The sequence below is a fragment of the Panthera pardus genome, unplaced genomic scaffold, assembly GCF_024362965.1.
Source record: "Panthera pardus isolate Hobbes unplaced genomic scaffold, ASM2436296v1 HiC_scaffold_11, whole genome shotgun sequence".
Taxonomy (NCBI): domain Eukaryota; kingdom Metazoa; phylum Chordata; class Mammalia; order Carnivora; family Felidae; genus Panthera; species Panthera pardus.
In genome coordinates, this window is record NW_026526666.1 from 29,001,120 (window position 1) to 29,027,050 (window position 25,931).

Consider the following 25,931-nt stretch of genomic DNA (forward strand, 5'->3'; position numbering starts at 1 on the left):
GCCAATGAAGTCCTATTCCTCCCTTTGTTGCTGCCCTTCAGAAAGGATCAAGAGGAAAGCATAATCAAAGTTGGTGTGAACCAGGCTTTCTTCTATACCTTGTAAAATTTGCAACTCTGAAAGTGCTATATAGGATATTCCTATATTTGCTAATTACTAACATAACTTCCTTTTCCCAGGATTAAAAGTCAAATTGTAGGTTTCTGAGAAATGTTTCTATTTATTGGAGCACAGCAGGTTACCAATAAAACAGAAAGAGCAGTGTAGATACAGAGCCTGTTATCTTACTGGAAAGATTAGAGGCTTTATAACAGATGAATCTAGGTCAGATTCTGGTTCCAACAGTTATGCTGTGGGCATTGGCCAACCTTGTTTTCACATCTATAAATTGGTAATACTCTGTACCTTGCAATGTTATTATGAGGCACAAGCACAATGTATACAGAAAATTGGGTTTTTATTAATATATACAAGTTGCTTAGGATACAATGATGAGAATTCTTAGAGACATTCCACTTTCTTCTGTCACTATCAGAACTACACTTAGGAAGACATTTTTTTCCACCAACTTAGTCTTGTTTAGGAACACAGTTGTAGTTTCTATGGAACCATAATTTGGCGATGTTACTGGTTGTCTCCCATGCTAAAGGAGAGCAACCCAAGAGAATGAGTAGTATTCCCTTGAGCTTGTATCATTCTCTATTTTGTAACTCTTCCCATTCTTATTTGTAATGTTTATTTCTACTCTTGAATCCTTGTTTAATTTAACTGTGTTGTGTGTATGCTTCTTTAAGGGAAAGTTCCATGTTACCATGCCATCTTTCTTTTATATTTCCCTCACGTGCCTAGCAATGTGTCACATATGTTATTTATTCATTAAGCAAATATGTGAGTGCCTACAATGGAGCCAGGCCCTTATTCTAGATGCTGGATATATGCCAGTTAATAGAACAGTAAAAAACTCTTCCTTGTGGAGCTTAGATTCTAGTGCACATAGGAAATACTGAATTCAATTCTGGTTGCCTTAATGGGGCAAAAGGACATTTTGATCCTTTGTCTAAATCTCTCACCAATTTAGCTGGAAGATTTAGACAAGTAATTTGTTGGATGTGCTTTTCTACTTTGCAATGTTTAATACATATGTATGTATACATGAGAATCTCTACATCACCTGTTATTAGTCTTTCCAGTATAAGTAGTATTATGGCCTGTTTTCAAAATGCATATTCTTCTAGTCATATTTGCCTTCAAACTAATAAATATACTATAAATCCAAGAGATTTGACAATAGAATTTTTTAATGGTTGAAAATAGTAAAAAGAACTTTTGAACAATAAAATGAAAATTTATATACCATTGCAGGTTTACCCTTTTTTTTTAATATGGCATAGCTAATCTTTAATCTACATTTGTAAAAGGCACCAGATGTTAACAGGGCAAAGAATGCAAGAAACCAAAACTGAGCCATTTCCCCCAACTTCCTTTTTGTACTATTGCACACATTTTAAGGCAGCTGCTTTTCTGTGCAAAATTCAACAGAAGAAAATTGATATCATGTTACAAGTTCACACATTCTCAGATTTTTTTCAATATGATTTGTCAGGATACTTATGATAAAGCATATTAAAACAATTTTTTCCTAATAAGCTTAAAGAGGTTGATGAACAATTATTAAAAATTATTTAGAGATTTCATTACAGATCCCTCATAGAAGATATAGAAAAGTCAATCTTTTCTTCTTGTTTCTTCCTTCAGAAATGTCCATATCAATTTGTTCACTATGTCAGGTTGTTCTTGCTGAAGCCAGTGACTGACATCTGACAGTATAGTTAGCCTGAAATAATTTTTAACATAAATCTTTGTGACTTCAGCCATCTCAGCCTCCATAAATGCATCTTTTTCTCCCCACAGTAGGAGTGTTGGAGTGGTCACCATGTGATGTTTGAGAGGCAGGCAGCTATAAAAACAAAACACGTGGATTTGAGATTCATTGTAAAAATTAAAATAACATTTTTCCATTATATTCCTTTAGGCCATACATGCTCACAGGAAGCAATATTGTCACCAATGGGGTGAAATTTGGTTCTCGGGAGAGTGATAACAATATTACTTTCTTTATATATAGATCATGGTTATACACACAGTATATAAACAAATATTAAAATTTCATAGGGTGGGGAGCAATTGGGAAAAAAAACACATCTAAAATGGCTCCTTAAGGAGGTGATGATGAAAGAATGAATGGTTGAGAAACACTGCTTTAGGCAATCAATCTATACAATAAAAAATTTAAAAGGCTATTTAAGAAAGGGCTCAATAAAATTTTTAATTGGATGAGGCTAACAAAATTTATAATGAAGGATATAAATTAAGTATGAAATTCACCACTATGAGGAATAATTTGCTTTAAAAGGATACCAGAATTTTTGAGTGGTGTGATAAAAGAGTTTTAAATGATGTCACTTTAAATATATTCAAAATTGTTTTTTAGATAACATAATGCATTTTATATGAAATTGGAACTGAGAAGTCAGAAAATATATATGGACTGAGTTTTACCATTAAATAGTACTGTATTTATTTTGCAAGAAGATTTTATATATATATATATATATATATATATATATATATATATATATATATGAGAGAGAGAGAGAGGCAGAGGGAGAGAGAGAGAGAATCCCAAGTGGCATCCATGCCCAGTACAGAGCCCGACATGAGGCTTGATCCCCACAACTCTGTCACCATGATCTGAGCCAAAATCAATAGTCAGATGTTCAACTGACTGAGCCACCCAGGCACCCCAGAAGATTCTTTTTAAAACAACGTTTTATTGTTTATTTTCTTAAGTAAAGTATAAAGAATAAAATCATGCATAATTCCATCATTAAGAGATAACCTTTTGGCCATTTTCCATGCATACAGTTGAAACCATACTATAAATAAAATGCAATAAATATACACAATATATATACAGTATCCATATTCAAATTTCACATTGCATTATAACTTGAGAATTTTCTCATTTCATAATGTTTTATATCAAAAATAATTATAAAAGATACTATTTTATGGTATAATTACCCATAAATAACCCATAAATGACTATTCTCCTATAAATGAATATTTTTAGATTATATCATTAGTTAAAACAAGGGGATGATGTTTTAAGTGATGCTATAATGAGCATTCTGTGCCCAAATCTTTTTTGGCATTTTAGATAATTTCTTTCAGCTAGATCCCTAGAAGTGGAATTCCTGAGCTAAAGACTATAAATATTTTTAAAGCTTTTGACAGCTACTGCTACACTCTTTTTCAGAAAGGTGGGATGGTATTAATTACAATCCTGTTGACTAAGCATGAAAATGAATATCTTACTAGACACTCTGCAGCACTGACTTCCATTTTTGCTAGTTATCAAAAATCATGACTGTGGCTACTTGGGGTCAATAGGATGCTGCTTGAATGTGCAGGATATCACATATGTCCACTAAGGACTTAACTTTTGACTCTCATGCAGGTGGCCATTGTTTGGTTATAATGCTCCTAAAAATTAAATTCTTTGTGAATGGGTAAACTCATAGAAAATATATTCATTCTATGCATAATTTTGATACATGGATTGCTATACAAACTTGCAAGTCACTCAAATTCTAGGGCTCATAAAATATTCAAAAGTAAAACATTTTCTTTCTTTTTTTTTTTTAACATCTTAAAGTTTATTTATTTTGAGAGAGAGAGGGAGAGAGCAAGCACACATAAGGGTGGAGGGAGAGGCAGAGAGAGAATCTTTAAGCAGGCTCCACTCCTAGCACAGAGCCCGACTTGGGGCTCAATCCCAAGAAGTGTGAGATCATGACCTGAGCCCAAATCAGGAGTCAGAGGCTTAACCGACTTGAGCCACCCAGGCGCACCCGAAAGTAAAACAGTTTCTAACAGTTATCTGCATATTTAACAATATGTGAGCATGTCATAATTGAATCAGTAAGGTAAGAGGAGTTTTAAAAGACAATTAGTTAGAAAGCAAAGAAAAATATAAATTCTTCACTCATATGTGAAATTTAAGAAACAAAACGAACAAAGGAAAAAGGAGACAAATCAAAACAAACAAACAAACAAACAAACAAACAAACTCTTAACTATAGAGAACAAACTGGTAGTTGCCAGAGGGGAGGTAGGTGGGGGATGGGTGAAATAGGTGAAAGGGATTAAGAGTGTACTTATTATGATGATCACTGAGTAATGTGTAGAATTGTTGAGTCACCATATTTTACACCTGAAACTAAAATAACACTATATGGTAATTATGGTTGAATTAACAAAATAAACAAATAAATAAAATGAATTTTAAAATTTTAAAACTTTTTAGAAAAGAAAAAAAAATAAAGAAAAATATAAATTATTTACCAGATCAAATTGGACTTAAAAGGGAGAAGTTTCCAGAAAACTAAAAGAAGAGCACATTCTCTGGTCCTGAGGTTTCAAACTGCTAAACTTCACAGGAAATATGTTACATATAAAAGGAAGTATGTACAGCATGGTGACTATAGTTAGTAATACTCCATTGCATATTTAAAAGTTGCTGGGAGAGTAGATCTTAAAAATTCTCAACACACAAAAACTTTATAACTATGTATACAGATTTTGACTTCTGGTGATTATCTCATAATATATACAAGTATCAAACCATTGTACACCTAAAATTAATGTAATGTTTTAGGTCAATTATACCTCAATATAAATAAAATAAATAAATAAAAAGCAAAACATCATTGTAGAAGAGTATGTTAAGCTGAAGAACTTATTGGGAAAACACTTGATAAAATATTTCTGATTAAAAGTGACTAATCTTAGTAAGTACAGAAGCAATTTGAAAAATCTGAAAACTGTTAACAGGTAGTAACAATTTCTGGTCTATACTGTTAATCATTCAACCTACCAAAATATATCTTAACATACCTATTTCAAATAAGTCTCATTTTACCATGTTACTCTTCCAAACTCTGAGTTATCAGCTGATGTGTAAGTATTAAGGCAGCAGTGTCCAGAATGTTATACATTCCATCCATTAGTTTTGTGTGTGGAAATATTTTATTACTATAAGAAGATAATGTGGAAAATAATCACACCCACACAATCACCACTAGCTTAAGAAGCCAAACATGGCAAACATGATAACATATTTCTGCTGACCTTTTTTGATACCATTTTTCTTCACCTCACCCTAAGGCAGTGGTTCCCGAAGTGTGGGCAACAGACTAGCAGCATCAACATCATCTGTGAACTTGGCAGAAATAACGCTTGGGACCCACCCCAGACTGACTGAATGGTAGGGTCCTGCCATCTGTTTTACATGCTATTGTAAAGAACTACTACCATAGGAGGAATGACTGGGTTGAATTTAGTTATTATCATCCCTGTGATGTTTTTCAACTTTTTTTTTCAACTTTTATTTTATGTTTTAAGATAACCTCTCCCCCATTTCTTAAGCCCTCCTGGATCCTTGTCCCACCCCTGAACGATGAGTGACAGTTGTTGGTGCAGAGTACTGGACTAGGTGGGTCTATCAAATAACACGTCCTTAGGGTGACAGATTTAATCTCTTTCTCCTCTCTCTCTACCAGATAACGGAAGGCAGTGACCTGAGAGGCAGAGAAAGTTGAGTTTGTTCTGCAAACTCTTCCACAAGTGAACTGATGTAAAGTTTAGACTAGCAATAGGGAATTAGCAAGACCATTCTCATATTAAGCCATAGTCTTCAATCTATCCTTAATCAGTAATGAAGGTGATGTTTTGGTTTTCATTTACTGACCCTTGTTTGATTTCTCAACTCGTTCAGAAATTAGTCAGGAAAAGGGGGTACTATTTGTCAGATATCCCCAAATACAGTACACAGATTTCTACAAACAATATATGGAGGTGTTTTGCATTTCTAGAACTCTATATAAATGGTATAGTACTGTACATATGCTTCCACACCTGTGCCTTAATAGTATATTTTTAAGATTATCTATTAATGATACATTTAGTTCTACTAAATTTTTACTCCTATATAGAATTTCACCTTATGATTATAGCGTAATTAATCCATTTTCCTGTTAATGGCCATTTAAGGGGCGCCTGGGTAGCTCAGTTGGTTAAGTGTCTGACTTTGGCTCAAGTCATGATCTTACAGTTCGTGAGCTGGGCTCTGTGCTGACAGCTCTGAGCCTAGAGTCAGCTTTGGTTTCTTTGTCTCCCACTCCCTGCCCCTCCCCCACTCATAGGCTTGGGCGCACTCGCGCGCACCCCCACTCTGTCAAAAATAAATAAGCATTACAAAAATTAAAAATAAATAAAAATTTCCAATTATTTTGATAATTCAAATAATATTGAACGTATTCTTGTACATCCCCTTGTGCACATATGAAAGCGTTTTCTTACTGTATATTCCCCAAAACAGAATTGCTTCTTCAGAGAGTAAGCACATCTTCAACCTTAGTCAATACTGTCAGGTTGTTTTCCGAGCTGATTGTATGCTCCAAAGAAGCATGTAAGAATTCATTTTGCTCCATATCACTGCCAACACTTTTCTCAAAAGTTTAAATATTTTCAATAGAATGAGAGTGGAATACTTTTCACTTACCTGATGTGGTAGAGACTGCTCCCTAAAACCTCTTCCTTTCTACCACAATGATAGAAAATCTAGTTTTCTATCTGGGAAAATCTGGGACTACCCAGAATAAAGACTGCCTACATTTGCCAGAGTTCTTGCAGCAAGGTGAAGATATGAGAAACAATGTGTGCAACTTCTAAGTTGTGTACACTATGCCTTCCCCTCCCCTCTTCCCACTGACTGAAATGCAGCCATGGTGGTAAACCATCTTGGATCACACGAACAAGGGCGACACCCCAGGGATGGCAGAATAACAAGACATAAAGTGCCTAGGTCTCGGACCAAAGAGACAGTTTTGATGATTTCATGGAGCAAAGCCAACAAACCAACCTAGACTTTTACTTGTGAGAGAAATACATTTCTTTTTTTATGATACTATTATTTTAGGTCTCTATTACAAGTAGTGAAACCTATGTTCTATATCTGACTACTAGTAAGATTTGGCATCTTCAATGTTATTGACCATTAAATTCCTCTTCTGTGAATTGTCTTTTCATATATTTGCCCATTTTTTGATTGGGCTACCTTTTTATTGATTCGGAGGCATTCTTTATAAACTCTAGATATTGTTAGCACATGACTGTGTATTGCAAACAATGTTTCCCCATCTAAACTTGCCTCTCATTCTATGATATCATTTGATATATAAATGTTTTTATTTTCATGCAGTCAAATTTATCAGTCTTCTTCATAGTTTAAGCTGTTTATGTCTTATTTAAGAAATCTTTCCTACCTGAAGTTATGAAAGCATTTTCTTATCTTCCAAACATTTGAAAGTTTTGCTTATGTTTAGGTTTTTTATTTCCCTGAGGTTTATTTCTTGTTTAGTAAGAGATAGGGATCTAATTTCATTTTACTCTATATGGATATCTAATTGTTCCACCAACATGTATAGGATCTTTCACCACAGACTCAAAATGTTCTGTCATAGTAGGTTCCCATATGCGTGGTTCCATTTTTGGGCTTTCTTCTCTGTTTTGTTAGTCAATTTGTCTATCCCAGAGTCAATGCCATATTTTACTAATTTTATAGCCTCATTACAAGCCTTAATATTTAATAGGGTTAGTCATCCATCTATCCTTTCCTTTAAAACTATCTTGGCCATTCTCAGCCTTAGGCTCTTTCAAACAAATTTCAGAATCAGTTTTTCAAGTTTCAAAAAAGTTTCCTATAGTTTTGATTGAAATTGAATTAAATTAATAGTTTGTGAGAAATCAAGAACTTTATGATATTGAAGTTTTCCAATCATGAACATGATAAACCAGGGCTAATTTTCACTAGTTTATACCAGCATGTCTGTATGGATTGTTAAAATGTTAAAATACTTCTCTACTGATTAGTAAATATCTACTGCCCTGAGCCTGTATTCTTGACTACTTCCAATAAGTTTTGACAATCTATAAAGGTGATCTTTTGTTAGAGTCATTCCTATACACCTAATTTTGTTGTTGTTGCTATTGTAGGGGTACCTATTTTTTTTTTAATGTTTATTTATTCTGTGAGAAAAAGAGAGAGAGAGAGGGAGGGGCACAGAGAGAGGGAGAGGGAGAATCCAAAGCAGGCTGTGCTGTCAGTGCAGAGCCCAATGCAGGGCTCAATTTTACGAACCATGAGATCATGATCTGAGCCGAAATCCAGAGTCAGACTGAGCCACCCAGGTGCCCTGGGGTATCTATTTTTAAAATACGTTTTCTAACTGTTCATTTATAAGATCATAATTTTTGTATATTGTATTTATGTATATCAACTTTGCTGAACTATTTTTGTTTAAATAACTTTTCTGTAGATTCTTTTTCTAGATTGTAACCATATTATCTATGAATTATCATGGCTTTGTTTCTTTCCTAATACTTACACTTTTCTTTTCTTTTTTTTTTTCTTATGTGGCTAAAACCTTCAAAACAGTGGTGAATAGAAGCAGTTATAGTTGGCAAGTTTATCTTTAGACTTTATTTTTAGATAAAATGCTTCTAGTGTCTCATCATAAAGTATGATGTTTGCTATAGGTTTCTAAGACCAAAGTTCCCTTCTGCTTTGTTGTCATAATGGAATCATACTGTGATTAATATAAAGATACTAACAGACACAGAGAATATCAAGTGTAATGGCAAAGGGAAAATAAATCCGCAAAGGTGATTTTAAAAGCAAGGGATAACATATCATTCTCTCAGATAGAGGAAAGACTTCCCAGATCCCCCAAAGTTTCCCATCCAGATACAGCTATTGGACAGTATCAAAAAGTATTTTCTGCTTTTAATGTGGGTTTTTTATCCTCTTGGTCCTGACTCCTGGAATATCTTTTTATGTGCCTGCCAGCTGTCCAGGTGCAAATAACCACTCCAAAACACTTTGAATACCTTATTTTTTGTCTCTCAGATAATTAAGTAAAGCAAAAGTCAATCTCCTACACTATCCCTTCAGGAGATTCAGGCTAAGTGGCCTAACTGAGCTCCACTCTTACATCCGCTATTCTAGTTCTAGATCACTAAGAACTGTTGCATAAATATGTGTTGAATATTATTAAATGCTCATTCTTTATTTGGATAATCATATTTTTCCTTTTAATCTGTTAATGTGGCTAATTAAAGTAATGAATTTTATTTTTTAAAGTAATGAATTTTAATGCTAACTTTGGCTTAATTTTTAATCTATGCTGGATTCAGGTCAAAAATATTTTATTTTAAATTTATGGATCTACATTTATAATGTAGTTTGAACTATAATTTTCCAGTTTTATACAATCTTTGTCTTCTTTTGGTATTAAAGTTATACCAGCTTCATAATGAGCTGAAGCCTATACCTTCTTTTTATAATGTCTAAAAGTGTCTATTAGAGTGGGAGTTCTGTGTTAGAACTTACACGTAAAGCCACTTCAGCCTATTTGTGTGGGTAGATGTGCTTTAAATTAATAATTCAATTTCTTTAATGGCTATGTCTATTTAGGTTTTCTAATTCTTCATGAGTTAGTTTTGGTTGCTATATTTTTCTAAAAAACTGCCCATTTTGTCAAAGTTCTTAAATTTGTTAACCTAAGTTTTATATTTTATCTCTGTTGTGTTTATAGCTATATCTATTTTCTACTTCCTAATATTGTTTATTCATGCTTTTTAAAAACCAATCTTGGCAGAAGTTTATATTAATAACCTTCAAAGAATCGGCTTTTGATTTTTTGATTCTATTGTGTCTTTGTTTTTGATTGCATTAATTTCTGCTTTTTATCTAATTTAAATTATTTTCCTTCCAATTTATTTTTTTTTACATATTGTTCTTTTCCTAACTTCTCAAATTGTACTCTTAGGTCACTAATCTTCTTTTCTATCTTCTTTTCTAATATATGCATGGAAAACTGAATGTATTTCTTCCTACATATTATTTTAACTGTATTCCGCATTTTGATATTATTTTTTCTACGTTTTTACTAATTTCCATTATGATTTTTTTTAATGTCTCTTTATTTTGAGTGAGAGTGCACATGTGCACATGTGCAAGTGGGAAAGGGCAGAGAGAGAATCCCAAGCAGGCTCTGTGCTGTCAGCATGGAGCCCAATGCAGAGCTGATCTCACAAAGTGTGAGATCATGGCCTGAGCTGAAATCAAGAGTCAGACATTTAACCAACTGAGCCACCCAGGCACTCCTCCATTATGATCTTTTTTGATCCATGAGTAATTTTTTTAAAGTTTCTATTTAAATTCCAGTTAACACATAGTATTATATTATTTTCTGGTGTACAGTATAGTGATTCAGCTCTTCCATACAACACCTATGCCCATCACAAGTGTTCTCCTTAATCCCCATCATCTACTTCACCCAGCTCCCCACCCACCTCCCCTTGGGTAACCATCAGTTTGTTCTCTATAGTTAAGAATCTATTTCCTGGTTTGTCTCTCTCCCTATTTTTCCCCTTTGCTCATTTGTTTCTTAAGTTCTGCATATGAGTGAAATCATATGGTATTTGTCTTTCTCTGACTGACTTAATTCACTTAGCATTCTAGCTCCATTCACGTCGTGGCAAATGGTGAGATTTCATTCTTTTTTGGTTGAGTAATATTCCCTTGTATATATATACCACATCTTCTTTATCCACTCATCAATCAATGGACACTTGGGCTATTTCATAATTTGGCTACTGTAGATAATACTGCTATAAACATCAGGGCACATGTATCCCTTTGAATTAGTATTTTTGTATTCTTTGGGTAAATACCTGGATCATAGCCAAGAGTAATTTAGAAGTTTTTAAAATTTCTGAATATATGGAATTTTTTAGAAGTTTGTGTGATTGTTAATTTCTAATTGCATTATGTTCAGAGAACACATCCGTATGACACTGATCCCTTGGTATTGGTTAGGATTTACTCTCTATTCCAGTATGTAATCAACCTTTGTAAACATTTCTATGTGCTTAAAAATAGTATATATTTTCTTTTTTTTTTTTTTTTTAAATTTTTTTTTTCAACGTTTTTTTTTTATTTTATTTTTGGGACAGAGAGAGACAGAGCATGAACGGGGGAGGGGCAGAGAGAGAGGGAGACACAGAATCGGAAACAGGCTCCAGGCTCCGAGCCGTCAGCCCAGAGCCCGACGCGGGGCTCGAACCCACGGACCGTGAGATCGTGACCTGGCTGAAGTCGGACGCTTAACCGACTGCGCCACCCAGGCGCCCCAAAAATAGTATATATTTTCTAATTATTGGATGCAGGATACTAGATTTGTTCATCAGATCAAAGATGTTAATTGGGTTCAAATCTTTCACATTTTTATTATTATTTTTTCCCTGCTTGATTAATTTTTGAGAGAGGTGGGTTAAAATCTCTAATAGTGATTATGGATTTGTCATTTTCCCTTGTGTCAGTTTTGCTTTATTATTTGGTGCTTTGTTATAAGTTTAGACTTAATTATCTTTTTGCAGGTTAGATCCTATAACTAATCTAATTCCTAGTTCATTCATTCTGGTGAATGACTTAACTCCAAATTTTGGAGAGTCCTTGGATGAGTCTATGGTCCTGGGAAGGGTGATAAATGACAGTGATTTCCATACCTGAGTATATGTACTATACCTTATGTATAGTCATTATATATCGTATAACCATTTTAAATTATATACTTGGGCTCGATTACCCTAACATAAAGAAGCATTAGAGGGAGTCAAGTGACCTTCCAGAAGATTCCATATGACCTTGACCTGACTAGATTTAACCTATAGCAATCTAGTTTAAAACTTTCACCTTTATATAAAATTGTAAGTTTTGACCTTCACAGGTCTGCTTTTTTTCTCTTTCTCTCTCCATGCTAATTAGCAGGATTCTAGAGCTTACTCTTGAGAATGCAGATCCTCTAATGAACAAATATTAGTAAAATAACTTGAGAAACATCAGAATATTTTCCTCTTTTTCCTTGTAGCTAATTGTTTTGTATCACAAAGCTAGATTTTTGATAAACGGGTAAATCAAGAACATTTAACAACTATTATTTTTATCTGCTGTTCAAAATTTAAGCTTGTATGAAAATATATTGTTCTATTTTCTCTTATAATTCTCTTTACAAATGTTGTTTGTAAAAAACAAACAACAAATGACAAAACATGGACTTGAGACAATGTTGCTATATCCTATGAGATGTAACCTGCAGCCTCTGCAATGTCAATCATTGCCTTGCTTGATAAATGGGTACCTACAAATACCTTTTAAATTAACATCTGTTTTATCGATGATATTTACATTTATATTTGTAAATTTTTTGTTGTTATTGTTAGTCAGAAAAAGGTTTCGGTTTACCTCTTCTCCACTCATTCATATAATCTCTTGACTGCCCTTGGATTTTGTATTCAAATAATTTGATTTTGTTTTATTTAAAATAACACCTTTGGGGCACCTGGGTAGGCACAGTTGATTAAGTATTCTACTCTTGATTTTGGCTTAGGTCATGATCTCATGGTCATGAGATCAAGCTCCACTTCAGGCTCCATGCTGAGCATAGAGCCTGCTGGGGGTTCTCTCTCTCTCCCTTTCTCTCTGCCCCTCTCCCACCCACACACACTCTCTCTCCAAAATAAATAAACATTAAAAAATAAAATAAAATAAAATAAAATAAAATAAAATAAAATAACAATTTCTTTAGGTGCACCTGGCTGGCTCAGTCAGTGGAACATGCAACTTTTGATCTTGGCATTGTAAGTTCAAACCCCATGTTGGATGTAAAGATTACTTAAAAATAAAATCAATTAATCAACCAATAAAACACCCACTATAACTTTTTTCTACCTTCCTACTATCAACCTTTTTATGTCCTTATGCTTTGTGACTCAATCCAATCTGATATTTTATTTTTTAACTGGAAAGTTTAATACATTCATATTTATTGTGCTTACTGACATATTTAAATTGATTTTGACATCTTATTTTGTGCTATTGACTGTACTTTGCTTCCCTTTTCTCTTTCCTGCCTTCTTTTGAATTAATAGTTATCTTGTCACCCTCTACTGGTTTGAAAATAATACATTCTATTTGCATTATTTTATTTTACTAGAAAAAAATTCTTAGCATCTATATATATGTATGTGTATCTAATTCTATCTATCACCTATCTATATAATTTTTTTGGTTTGAGAGAAAGAGAGAGAGCACAAGTGGGGGAGAGTGAGAGAGTGAGAGAGAGAGAGAGAGGGAGAGAGAATCCCAAGCAGGCTCTATACTGTCAGCATAGAGCTTAATGTGGGGCTTGAACTCACAAACCATGAACCAAAGTCAGATGCTTAACCAACTGAGCCACCCAGGCACCCCAATATATGATTTCTAATTTTACCCTCTATGTCAAATATAACGTTTTATATTTTCACTTCTTTATCTCTCTAAGCTATATTCTAAGTAATTTTTTCAGAGCTATCTTCTAATTCATAATTCTTTTTAGCTTGTCTGATCTGCTATTTAACTCACTTATGGAATTTTAGATTTCAATAGCCATATTTTTCATTTCCAGAAGTTCTTTTGTTCTTTTTCAGCCTTTTCCAGTCTGTCTTGATATTTCCTTATTCTTTTCTCATAATTTTTATTCTTTCACATATCTAATGATTTAAACATACTTTATAATCTCTGTTGTAGTATTTGAAATTTGTAAGAGTTCTACTGCAACTGTATTCTGACTCATTAATGGTGGATCAGTATTTTTTGTAATTTGGATTATGAACTCATCTTCAGGGGACTCTACCTGTGGGAATATTGTAAGTCTGAGTTGAGATGTATCCTCCAGAGAAATTCTGTCTTTGTTTCTACCAGGCTTGCTTGGAAGTGTTACCAGCTTATGATGACATTGAAATATATTTCCCTGAGATTCTAGTGTTATGGAGGTAGCATATATTCAAGGCTCTAAACCTTTTCAAGGCAGGCTGTGGTTGCTAATTCCCAAGGAAAATCTTTTTCTCCTGTCTAGAGTCCAAACCTGAACAGACAAATCTCCATATCTTGTCTTTCATTCTATACTTTCTCCCTAGACAATATACTCTGAGCAAAAGCTTCGTTTGTGTATATCAGCGACACCAAGATTTTACATAACTTCATCACAGATTCTCTCCTTTGAATTCCAAACCCTTGTATCTATCTGCCTATTTGAATATTTAAGACACCACATCAAACTCAACTAGTTTAAGGTCAATAAAGTTTATGACCTTCTCCTCAAAACCAGTTCTCTTCTAGTGTTTTCTGCCTCAGTGAATGGCATGAGCTATATCCATATAGCTGTTCAAGCCAAAAATTCAGGAGCCATCCTTGGTACCCCTCTTCTTCTCATTCCTTCCCTGACCCTCCACCCCCGCCCATCTAACCCATCACCAATCCCTGTCAATTTTCCTCTTAAATATCTCTTAAATCTACCCATTCTCCCCATCTCCACTGCCTTCAGGCTATTTCAGGCTACCATCATCTTTAGCCTGGACCACTGCAGTTTCCTCACATTGAATGAATGTATACAAATACAGATTAGATTGTTACTCTTTCCTGCTTGAAATGCTCATTTACTAGCTTTACATTCATGGGTCTTAAGTACTTAATATGGTCTACATGGCTCTGTAAGACCAGCCACTGCCTTCTCTTGGACCCATTCTCATTTTATTTTCTTTTTCTGTGCTCTAGCTACAATGGCCTTCACTGTATTATTTAAAACCACAACTCTCTTATCTTCCCACACTGCTTTGGTACATGCTGTTTCCTTTTCCTGAAATGCCAATCCCTCTGACCCCAACTTTATTCAGTCAATATGTAACTCATCCTCTATTTCTCTGTTCAAACATCATTTGCTCAGTTCTCATCCCTTTCTATCATGGTCTTTGTTTGTTTATAACCGTATATTCATTACTGGGGTTATACAGTTGATGTCTGTTTTCCCCACTTGGCTAGTGATCAGGGACCTTTGTCTCATTTTGTTCAATACTATATCCTGAGTGTTGGCATAGACTAGAACATACAAAGTGCTTAATATGTATTTCTTGAATGAATAATAATCATTAAAAATATGATTACAAACATACATCTATTCACAATAATCCAAAGGTAAATAAGAAGTGGATATAGTTATGGATAAAACAAGTGACAACTATAGGGGGATTCCATTATATTCTTCTCTCTACTTTTCCAAATGTTTAAAGTTTTCCCTAGAAAAAGACTATGTAACTTACAAAATGAACACTTTTGAGTCTTTGGATAAACTGTGAACTTAATCTTAAAAATAAAATATTGACGGGGCTCCTGAGTGGTTCAGCCAGTTAAGCATCCAACTCTTGGTTTCAGCTCAGGTCATGATCTCATGGTTTGTGAGATTGAGCCCTACATTGGGCTCTGCACTGACAGCTCGGAGCCTGCTTGGGATTCTCTCTCTCTCCCTCTCTGCTCCTCCCCTGCCTGTGGTCTCTCTCTCAAAACGAGCAAATAAGCTAAAAAAATAATAATAAAATATTGGCTGTTGTTTATAATGTTGCTATAAACATCAGGGTGCATGTATCCCTTCAAATTAGTATTTTTGTATCCTTTGGGAAAATACCTAATAGAGCAATTGGTGGATTGTAAAGTAGTTCTATTTTTAACTTCCTGAGGAAACTCCATACTGTTTTCCAGAGTGGCTGCACCAAGTTTGCATTCCTACCAACAGTGTAAGAGGGTTCCCCTTTCTGCACATCCTCACCAACACCTGTTATTAATTTCAACAATAGCCAAATTATGGAAAGAACTGAAACAGTGACTGAACATTCAAACGTTGACTGTTGAATGGATAAAGATGTGGTATATATACATACAATGGAATATTACTCAGCCATAAAAAAGAACAAAATCTTGCCATTTGCAACAATGTGGCTGGAGCTCGAGAGTATTAAGCTAAGCAAAATCAGTCATAGAAAAACAAATGTCATCTGATTTCACTCTTATGTGGAATTTAAGAAACAAAACAAATGAACTTAGAGGGGGAGAAAAGAGAGCCAAACCAAGAAACAGATGCTTAACTATAGAGAACAAACTGAGGGTTACTGGGGGGAAGGTGTGTGGGGGAATGGGTTAAATAGGTGATGGGTATTTAGAAGGGTACTTATGATGAGCACTGGGTGTTGTATGTAAGTGATGAATCACTAAATTCTACACCTGAATCTAATATTGCACTATATGTTAACTAGCTAGAATTTTTTTAATGTTTATTTATTTTGAGAGAGACAGAGAGGGTGTGTGCACATGTGTATACAAGCATGCAACTGAGGGAAGAGGCAGAGAAAGACTAGAAAGAGAACTGAGAGAATCCCAACCAGCATGGACAGCACAGAGCCTGATGCGGGGTTCAATCCCACAAACCCTGAGATCATGACCTGAGCTGAAATCAAGAGTCGAAGGCTTAACCAACTGAGCCACCCAGGTGCCCCTAAATAGCTGGAATTTAAGTAATATTTGGGAAAAATAAATAAATAAAATATTGGCTCTTTAGGGAATGAATATTTTATTTAACTAAAAAGAAATTATACTGACCTGAAGATATTTCGGTAATGGTTAATTGGACCATTTAATGCTCCAGGCTGGGAGAAGACATAAAGATAAGCCTCAAGATCTTCTGTTGTTAATCGACATCCTTTTCTTCCAATACCAGTGCTGTGACTGGTAAACAGATGTTTCAAAGCCTAATTTAAGTGAAAAGAAAATAATTACAACTTTTTAGTTACCTAACAATAAACCTTTGGCTTTTGAAAGAGAATGATGGTTAGTGTCAGTGACAACTTCCCATTTCTGCTCTAGCCAGGTAGGAGACCTGTTTATACACTATATACATTTTTGCTTTCCTGGCTTTACTTTTGGTATTCTTCCCTTCTAATACCCCATGTACACTTTACGCTTATGAAAAGCAACCTATGTTCTTGGTGCCTATTCACATTCTATAAGGCTAAGTTCAGATACCAATGCTACCCTAAAGTCTTCCCTAATATTCTAGCTAATAGTAGTTTATCTGTTTACTGACAATCTACTCCCCCAACAATTGTTTGAACTTTTTTGGACTATAATCCAGAGTAACAAACACATTATATGTCATGATCCAGTTCAGACTCATACACATACTTTTCTGAAACAAAAGTTTAAAGAAATATCTCTTGAGGTCCTGAGTGGCTAGGTCGGTTTAGGATCCAACTTTGGCTTAGGTCGTGATGTCACAGTTTGGGGGTTTGAGCCCCACATTGGGCTCTGTGCTGACAGCTCAGAATCTGGAGCCTGCTTCGGATTCTGTGTCTCCCTCTCTCTCTCTGCCCCTCTCCTGCTTGTGCTGTCTCTCAAAACTAAATAAACGTTAAAAATTTTTAAAAAAAGAAAAAAGAAAACAGGATTTAAAAGTAGAATCTAGAGGGGTGCTTGGGTGATTCAGTCAGTTAAGTGTCTGACTTTGGCTCAGGTCATGATCTCATGGTTCATGAGTTTGAGCCCCGAGTCTGTGCTGACAGCTCAGAGCCTGGAGCCTGCTTGGGATTCTGTGTCTCCCTCTCTCTCTGCCCCTTGCCCACGCACCCTCTGTCTCTCCTTCTCTCAAAAATAAAAAACATGAAAAAAAATTTTTAAAGAAATATCCCTTACTCTTATTATAGTGTGTACTGATAGTTTCAATTCACTTCTGTTCTACTTTATTTTTTAAAAAATTCAAATTCAAGCCACTAAACTGATTTCGTGACTCATTAATGGGTCCCCACCCACAACTGAAAAACACTGCTCTATACTATTGTTTCTCAACATGTAGATCTAAATCACCTGCATCAGAATCATTAGGATTCTTGTTTAAAATGCAGATCCCTGGGAGCGACTGGGTGGCTCAGTCGGTTAAGCGTCAGGACTTTTGCTCAGGTCATGATAACCTAATTCGTAGTTTGAGACCCACAGCTGGCTCTCTTCTCTGCCCTCAGCACAGAGTCTGCTTAAGAACCTCTGTCTGTCTGTCTCTCTCTCTTTCTGCCCCCCACTCTCTCCCCCACTCTCTCTCTCTCTCAAAAATAAACATTAAAAAATAAAATAAAATGCAGATCCCCGAACCCCCAAACACATCTGCAAAAATATGAAATGATTTATGCAAAAGGTGATTAATTGAAACATTATTTCCAGTAGCAAAAGACAGGAAATAAAAAATGTCCATCAGTGGGGCATTAGTTGAATAAACTATGATATAGCCACACAAGGGTGTATTATGCATTCTAACTACTCCAAGAGAAGATGGAGATGATTATGTGCTAATATAGAGTAGCTGACCCCCATGACATATCTTTAAGTGGGGGAAAAAATAGAAAGGGTGGAAAACAGTGTTTATAGTATGTTACCACCTTTTGTGTAAGAAGGAGTAGACAAATATATACACATGTCCTTATATTTTCAAAAAGAAACAATAAAAAAAAATGAAACAAAAATTAACCAGAATAGTTTCTGTGGAAGAGGGAGGAAATAAGATGGTAGGAAACAGAGGCCTAAGCAAGACCTCTCTGTGCCTTGTATTAGAGTTTTGACTTGAACCATATACATGCTTTTTACAAAATATGAAAGTTAAGTAAAATTCTGTGGTCCTAATTTTGCCTGGAAATATGAATAAGAACACATTATTTTTTTCTCTCTAAAAATTATGTATGTATAAATTCTGTCCAACAGAAAGATGTAGAAGCAATAAAAACCCAGTAACAATGATCACCTTGACACCCAGACCATTTCCGACTAATAGGAGCCAGAGTTCCTTCAATAAATGATTGATTCCAGATCTGGGGCAGGGAATAAAATATGACCCTAGGACATTAAGAAACTAAGCTATTAGTGACTGAAGGATTTATGTCAAAAGGACATAGGAGCCAACGTGAAGGAGTTTCCACTTGCCTGTTATGCCATTTTGCCTAATATGAGACAATCTGAGCATCAAAAAGAATGACTGCAATTGAGTGATACATGTCAAATATATTTTTTAAAACTCATGAGCTCCTAATGATATAGCAAAAAAGAAAACTTCATTGGTTATCATTGGAAATTTCTAGGACACCGAGTCATTGCTCTGGAAGTTGTTTATAAAGATAAAGAATGAAGCATTTATCCTGCCATTCTTTTCTGTGAACTGTATTTCAGAATAACCAAACAGTAGATGCGGACCATTCTTCTTTAAGGAAGGATTCCAGTCAATAAAAGCAGGAAAAGATGATAGAAATAGAAAATCACCATTTTGCAGATTCTAATGAAATACAGATGTGGGCAATGATGATCAAGATGTGCTAAAATTATTTGGTGGCAGGTTGTTAGGAAGTTTAGATAAGCTGACAACTCATGAGCCCACTGGTCACTGTTAGTGTTACTAAAACTGAGACAACTAGACCTTATGTGCTTCCCTGATGTGATGCATTAGGAAATACACAGCACCACCTATGAGTATTCTTGTCAAATGAAAACTCAGTTTAACCAAGCCTCTAGATTAGTAGCATCCATGAAGCATGAGAAATAAGAATTAGCAGAAAAAGTTAAATAACACCATGATGAAGTAGTCAGCCAAATCCAAAATGTGGATCATTCCCCAGGACAAATGACCAAATTTCTTCAGGAAAAAAAAAAGTGTTAAAAAAATAAGAAGGAACTGTTATACACTGAAAAAACTACAACAATCAAATATAATGTGTGGACCTTGTTTGGCTCCTAATTCAAACAAATAAAGTGTACAAAGACAGTTGACCATAACCTGTTCAAAGATTAATAGTACCAGAGACTAATACTTAAATAGCAAATGAAGCTCTCATTTAGCAAATCTCTTGTTGGAAATTTTAACACAGTCTAAAATTTGTGCAGATTTTTTTGTACCCCAAATAAAGTTGTCCAAAACTGGAAAAAAAAAATAATTGAGACAGTTAAGGAAATTTGAATAGGTATTAAATGATAGTAAGGAGTAAGTATTCATTTTGTTAGGTTTGATAATGGCATTGGAGTTATGTTTTTAAAAAGTCCTTATCTGCAGAAGTTTTTCCAGGTAAAACAATATTGTCTTTTTTAAGCCTCCTTAAATATCTAATACCGTGTTAGGTACACAAAAAGCATTCAATAAACTTCCAAGAAATAGATACAATATATGACTCCTGGTTGTAGGTGTATAGGGTACACCAAACCCCTCATGTTTACTTTGTTTCAGGGTTTTGTTTGCACTCAAGGGCCTCGACTTCTGCCGTGTCAAATTCTCTCACCTGGTATTCATATTCCCTTGTCTCCCCATGGAATGTTCTCTAAAAAGAGGTTTGCCTATAGGGATACAGGCTCTCAACAAAAATTGAGCAACAACCAGGCACTCAAATATACAGAGACTGTAAAAATAAGTAAGCCTAAGATGAGGTCTTAGAAGCATTTATTAAATCTTAGCATTTGTCTATTTTTCTTTCTGAAGGATGGACTTTAAAATATTTTTCATTAAGAGTAATACATTATTTGCTTGACTTGCCTTTTTTTTTCTTGCAAAAGAGGAAAAGCCTAACAGTGGACAGCAAATAACAATCAATAAATGATTATTTTAAACAAATGACATAAACAGGACCAGTTATTTCTTTTCTTTCCTTCTTTTTCTAGTGCTGCTGTCTATCTTTATTTTATTTTTAACTTCCTAACTATGTCATCCTCTTGGACTCCAGTTTTTCAACTTTATTATTGAGGTATAATTGACACATAACATTATATTAGTTTCAGGTGTGCAACATAATGATTAAATATTTGTATAATTTCAAAAATGATCACCACAATAAATCTAGTTAACATCCATCACCATGTTTGACTTACCTTGAAATCATTTATTGAGAACATAAATTCTGGGAACCATGGTATTTGGAAGAAGTAATAATGGCTGGATTTGAACAGCTGGGCAGGGTGTCGTAAAATATATTCTGAAATTAAAATGCCATGTTAGACCTTATCCAAGGGGTATAAATTACTTACTATTGAAAGAGCTTCTTTTCAAGGCAATTTCACCTTTGAGATGATCCCATAAAAGAATCCACAAGTAAGCCTTCTGTATTTTTCTCTTTGGAACAATTTCTATGTTCTTATATTTTATTAGGGACATTTCTAGTATTTAGAAAATTTATAGCACTTTAAATAAAAAGAAAATTTCATTATATAAAGACTTGACTCAGAAGGGAACAGGAAACCCAAATGACATTGCCTTTTCTCCAAGGTTATTATCAGTGACCTCACACTTTCCCTAGAGATAAATGGGGAGGTAATTTTCTGTTGTTTAAAAGATTTTGTTTACAGGTGGATTTGAATACCTTATTAATTTGGCCTCAACAGAAACTAACATGTTTCCTATAAATTCATTTATGGATCTAGAAAATTCCTTCATTCAAGGAATATTTTAATATCTACTGTGTGTGAGGGGGTTTAGCAGTTAATAAGACAGAAGAGGTTCCCATTAATAAGGAATTTATACAATAAATAACCAATATTTAAAAAGATCACTTTAGATAGCAACAGTAATGAAAAGAAAATTAAAAGAAGGTAATCTGATTGAGAATTATTATTGGGTGATGTGGAGAGACTATTATTCAGCAGAGTGGTCATAATAGGCTTCTCTAGGTATACGAAGTGTGGACTGAGTCCTGAAGGGTAAGAGGGAGTCAGCCATGCAAAGATCTAGGAAAAAAAACCCAGGCACAAGGGGCCACCTGGGTGGCTCAGTTGGTTAAGCGTCCGACTTTGGCTCAGGTCATGATCTCTTGGTTTGTGAGTTTGAGCCCCCAGTAGGGCTCTGTGCTGACAGCTCAGAGCCTGAAGCCTGCTTTGGATTCTGTGTCTCCCTCCCTCTCTGCCTCTTCCCTGCTCAAAGTCTGCCTCCCTGTCTCTCAATAATAAATAAATGTTGGATTTCGATAGGAAGATGGCGGCGTAGGAGGACGCTGGGCTCACCGCGCGTCCTGCTGATCACTTAGATTCCACCTACACCTGCCTAAATAACCCAGAAAACCGCCAGAGGATTAGCAGAACGGAGTCTCCGGAGCCAAGCGCAGATGAGAGGCCCACGGAAAAGGGTAGGAAGTGCGGCGAGGCGGTGCGCACTCCACGGACTGGCGGGAGGGAGCCGGGGCGGAGGGGCGGCTCGCCCGCCAAGCAGAGCTCCCGAGTCTGGCTGGCAAAAGCAGAGGGGCCTGACGGAGTGTGTTCCGACAGCAAGCGTGACTTAGCGTCTGGGAGGTCATAAGTTAACAGCTCTGCTCAGAAAGCGGGAAGGCTGGAGGACAAAGGGAGGGAGAGCTGCTGAGCCCCCGGGCGACAGAGCTCAGTTTGGTGGGGAACAAAGGCGCTCACCAGCGCCATCTCCCCCGCCCATCCCCCAGCCAAAATCCCAAAGAGAACCAGTTCCTGCCAGGGAACTTGCTCGCTCAGCACAAACACCCAACTCTGTGCTTCTGCGGAGCCAAACCTCCAGCAGCGGATCTGACTCCCTCCCGCTGCCACAGGGCCCCTCCTGAAATGGATCATCTAAGGAGAAGCGAGCTAAGCCTGCCCCTCCTGCCCCCGTGCACCTTGCCTACCCACCCCAGCTAATACGCCAGATCCCCAGCACCACAAGCCTGGCAGTGTGCAAGTAGCCCAGACGGGCCACGCCACCCCACAGTGAATCCCGCCCCTAGGAGAGGGGAAGAGAAGGCACACACCAGTCTGACTGTGGCCCCAGCGGTGGGCTGGGGGCAGACATCAGGTCGGACTGCGGCCCCGCCCACCAACTCCAGTTATACACCACAGCACAGGGGAAGTGCCCTGCAGATCCTCACCACTCCAGGGACTATCCAAAATGACCAAACGGAAGAATTCCCCTCAGAAGAATCTCCAGGAAATAACAACAGCTAATGAACTGATCAAAAAGGATTTAAATAATATAACAGAAAGTGAATTTAGAATAATAGTCATAAAATTAATCGCTGGGCTTGAAAACAGTATACAGGACAGCAGAGAATCTCTTGCTACAGAGATCAAGGGACTAAGGAACAGTCACGAGGAGCTGAAAAGCGCTTTAAACGAAATGCAAAACAAAATGGAAACGACGACAGCTCGGCTTGAAGAGGCAGAGGAGAGAATAGGTGAACTAGAAGATAAAGTTATGGAAAAAGAGGAAGCTGAGAACAAGAGAGATAAAAAAATCCAGGAGTATGAGGGGAAAATTAGAGAACTAAGTGATACACTAAAAAGAAAGAATATACGCATAATTGGTATCCCAGAGGAGGAAGAGAGAGGGAAAGGTGCTGAAGGGGTACTTGAAGAAATTATAGCTGAGAACTTCCCTGAACTGGGGAAGGAAAAAGGCATTGAAATCCAAGAGGCACAGAGAACTCCCTTCAGACGTAACTTGAATCGATCTTCTGCACGACATACCATAGTGAAACTGGCAAAATACAAGGATAAAGAGAAAATTCTGAAAGCAGCAAGGGATAAACGTGCCCTCACATATAAAGGGAGACCTATAAGACTCGTGACTGATCTCTCTTTTGAAACTTGGCAGGCCAGAAAGGATTGGCACAATATCTTCAGTGGGCTAAACAGAAAAAATATGCAGCCGAGAATCCTTTATCCAGCAAGTCTGTCATTTAGAATAGAAGGAGAGATAAAGGTCTTCCCAAACAAACAAAAACTGAAGGAATTTGTCACCACTAAACCAACCCTACAAGAGATCCTAAGGGGAATCCTGTGAGACAAAGTACCAGAGACATCACCACAAGCATAAAACATACAGACATCACAATGACTCTAAACCCGTATCTTTCTATAATAACACTGAATGTAAATGGATTAAATGCGCCAACCAAAAGACATAGGGTATCAGAATGGATAAAAAAACAAGACCCATCTATCTGCTGTCTACAAGAGACTCATTTTAGATCTGAGGACACCTTTAGATTGAGAGTGAGGGGATGGAGAACTATTTATCATGCTACTGGAAGCCAAAAGAAAGCTGGAGTGGCCATACTTATATCAGACAAACTAGACTTTAAATTAAAGGCTGTAACAAGAGATGAAGAAGGGCATTATATAATAATTACAGGGTCTATCCATCAGGAAGAGCTAACAATTATAAATGTCTATGCGCCGAATACCGGAGCCCCCAAATATATAAAACAATTACTCATAAACATAAGCAACCTTATTGATAAGAATGTGGTAATTGCAGGGGACTTTAACACTCCACTTACAGAAATGGATACATCATCTAGACACATGGTCAATAAAGAAACAAGGGCCCTGAATGATACATTGGATCAGATGGACTTGACAGATATCTTTAGAACTCTGCATCCCAAAGCAACAGAATATACTTTCTTCTCGAGTGCACATGGAACATTCTCCCAGATAGATCATATACTGGGTCACAAAACAGCCCTTCATAAGTTTACAAGAATTGAAATTATACCATGCATACTTTCAGACCACAATGCTATGAAGCTTGAAATCAACCACAAGAAAAAGTCTGGAAAACCTCCAAAAGCGTGGAGGTTAAAGAACACCCTACTAAAGAATGAGTGGGTCAACCAGGCAATTAGAGAAGAAATTAAAACATATATGGAAACAAACGGAAATGAAAATACAACAATCCAAATGCTTTGGGACACAGCGAAGGCAGTCCTGAGAGGCAAATACATAGCAATCCAGGCCTATCTCAAGAAACAAGAAAAATCCCAAATACAAAATCTAACAGCACACCTAAAGGAAACAGAAGCAGAACAGCAAAGGCAGCCTAAACCCAGCAGAAGAAGAGAAATAATAAAGATCAGAGCAGAAATAAACAATATAGAATCTAAAAAAACTGTAGAGCAGATCAACGAAACCAAGAGTTGGTTTTTTGAAAAAATAAACAAAATTGACAAACCTCTAGCCAGGCTTCTCAAAAAGAAAAGGGAGATGACCCAAATAGATAAAATCATGAATGAAAATGGAATTATTACAACCAATCCCTCAGAGATACAAACAATTATCAGGGAATACTATGAAAAATTATATGCCAACAAATTGGACAACTTGGAAGAAATGGACAAATTCCTAAACACCCACACTCTTCCAAAACTCAATCAGGAGGAAATAGAAAGCTTGAACAGACCCATAACCAGCGAAGAAATTGAATCGGTTATCAAAAATCTCCCAACAAATAGGAGTCCAGGACCAGATGGCTTCCCAGGGGAGTTCTACCAGACGTTTAAAGCAGAGATAATACCTATCCTTCTCAAGCTATTCCAAGAAATAGAAAGGGAAGGAAAACTTCCAGACTCATTCTATGAAGCCAGTATTACTTTGATCCCTAAACCAGACAGAGACCCAGTAAAAAAAGAGAACTACAGGCCAATATCTCTGATGAATATGGATGCAAAAATTCTCAATAAAATACTAGCAAATCGAATTCAACAGCATATAAAAAGAATTATTCACCATGATCAAGTGGGATTCATTCCTGGGATGCAGGGCTGGTTCAACATTCGCAAATCTATCAACGTGATACATCACATTAATAAAAGAAAAGATAAGAACCATATGATCCTGTCAATCGATGCAGAAAAGGCATTTGACAAAATTCAGAACCCTTTCTTAATAAAAACCCTGGAGAAAGTCGGGATAGAAGAAACATACTTAAAGATCATAAAAGCCATTTATGAAAAGCCCACAGCTAACATCATCCTCAATGGGGAAAACCTGAGAGCTTTTTCCCTGAGATCAGGAACACGACAGGGATGCCCACTCTCACCGCTGTTGTTTAATATAGTGTTGGAAGTTCTAGCATCAGCAATCAGACAAC

General features: G+C 36.1%; 1 protein-coding gene across 1 annotated transcript in view; it reads right to left on the bottom strand.

Annotated features, from left to right (window-relative positions):
- Positions 1-440: 440 nt before the first annotated feature.
- EPHX4 (epoxide hydrolase 4) overlaps positions 441-25,931 on the bottom strand; it is a 48,009-nt gene continuing 22,518 nt past the window's right edge. The window contains exons 5-7 of the mRNA XM_019414169.2: positions 20,936-21,039; positions 16,652-16,800; positions 441-1,957 (exon numbers count right to left, since the gene is read on the bottom strand). Coding sequence (XP_019269714.1) covers positions 1,726-1,957; positions 16,652-16,800; positions 20,936-21,039 — 485 coding nt within the window. The 3' untranslated portion in view covers positions 441-1,725. The remainder of the gene's footprint in view (positions 1,958-16,651; positions 16,801-20,935; positions 21,040-25,931) is intronic.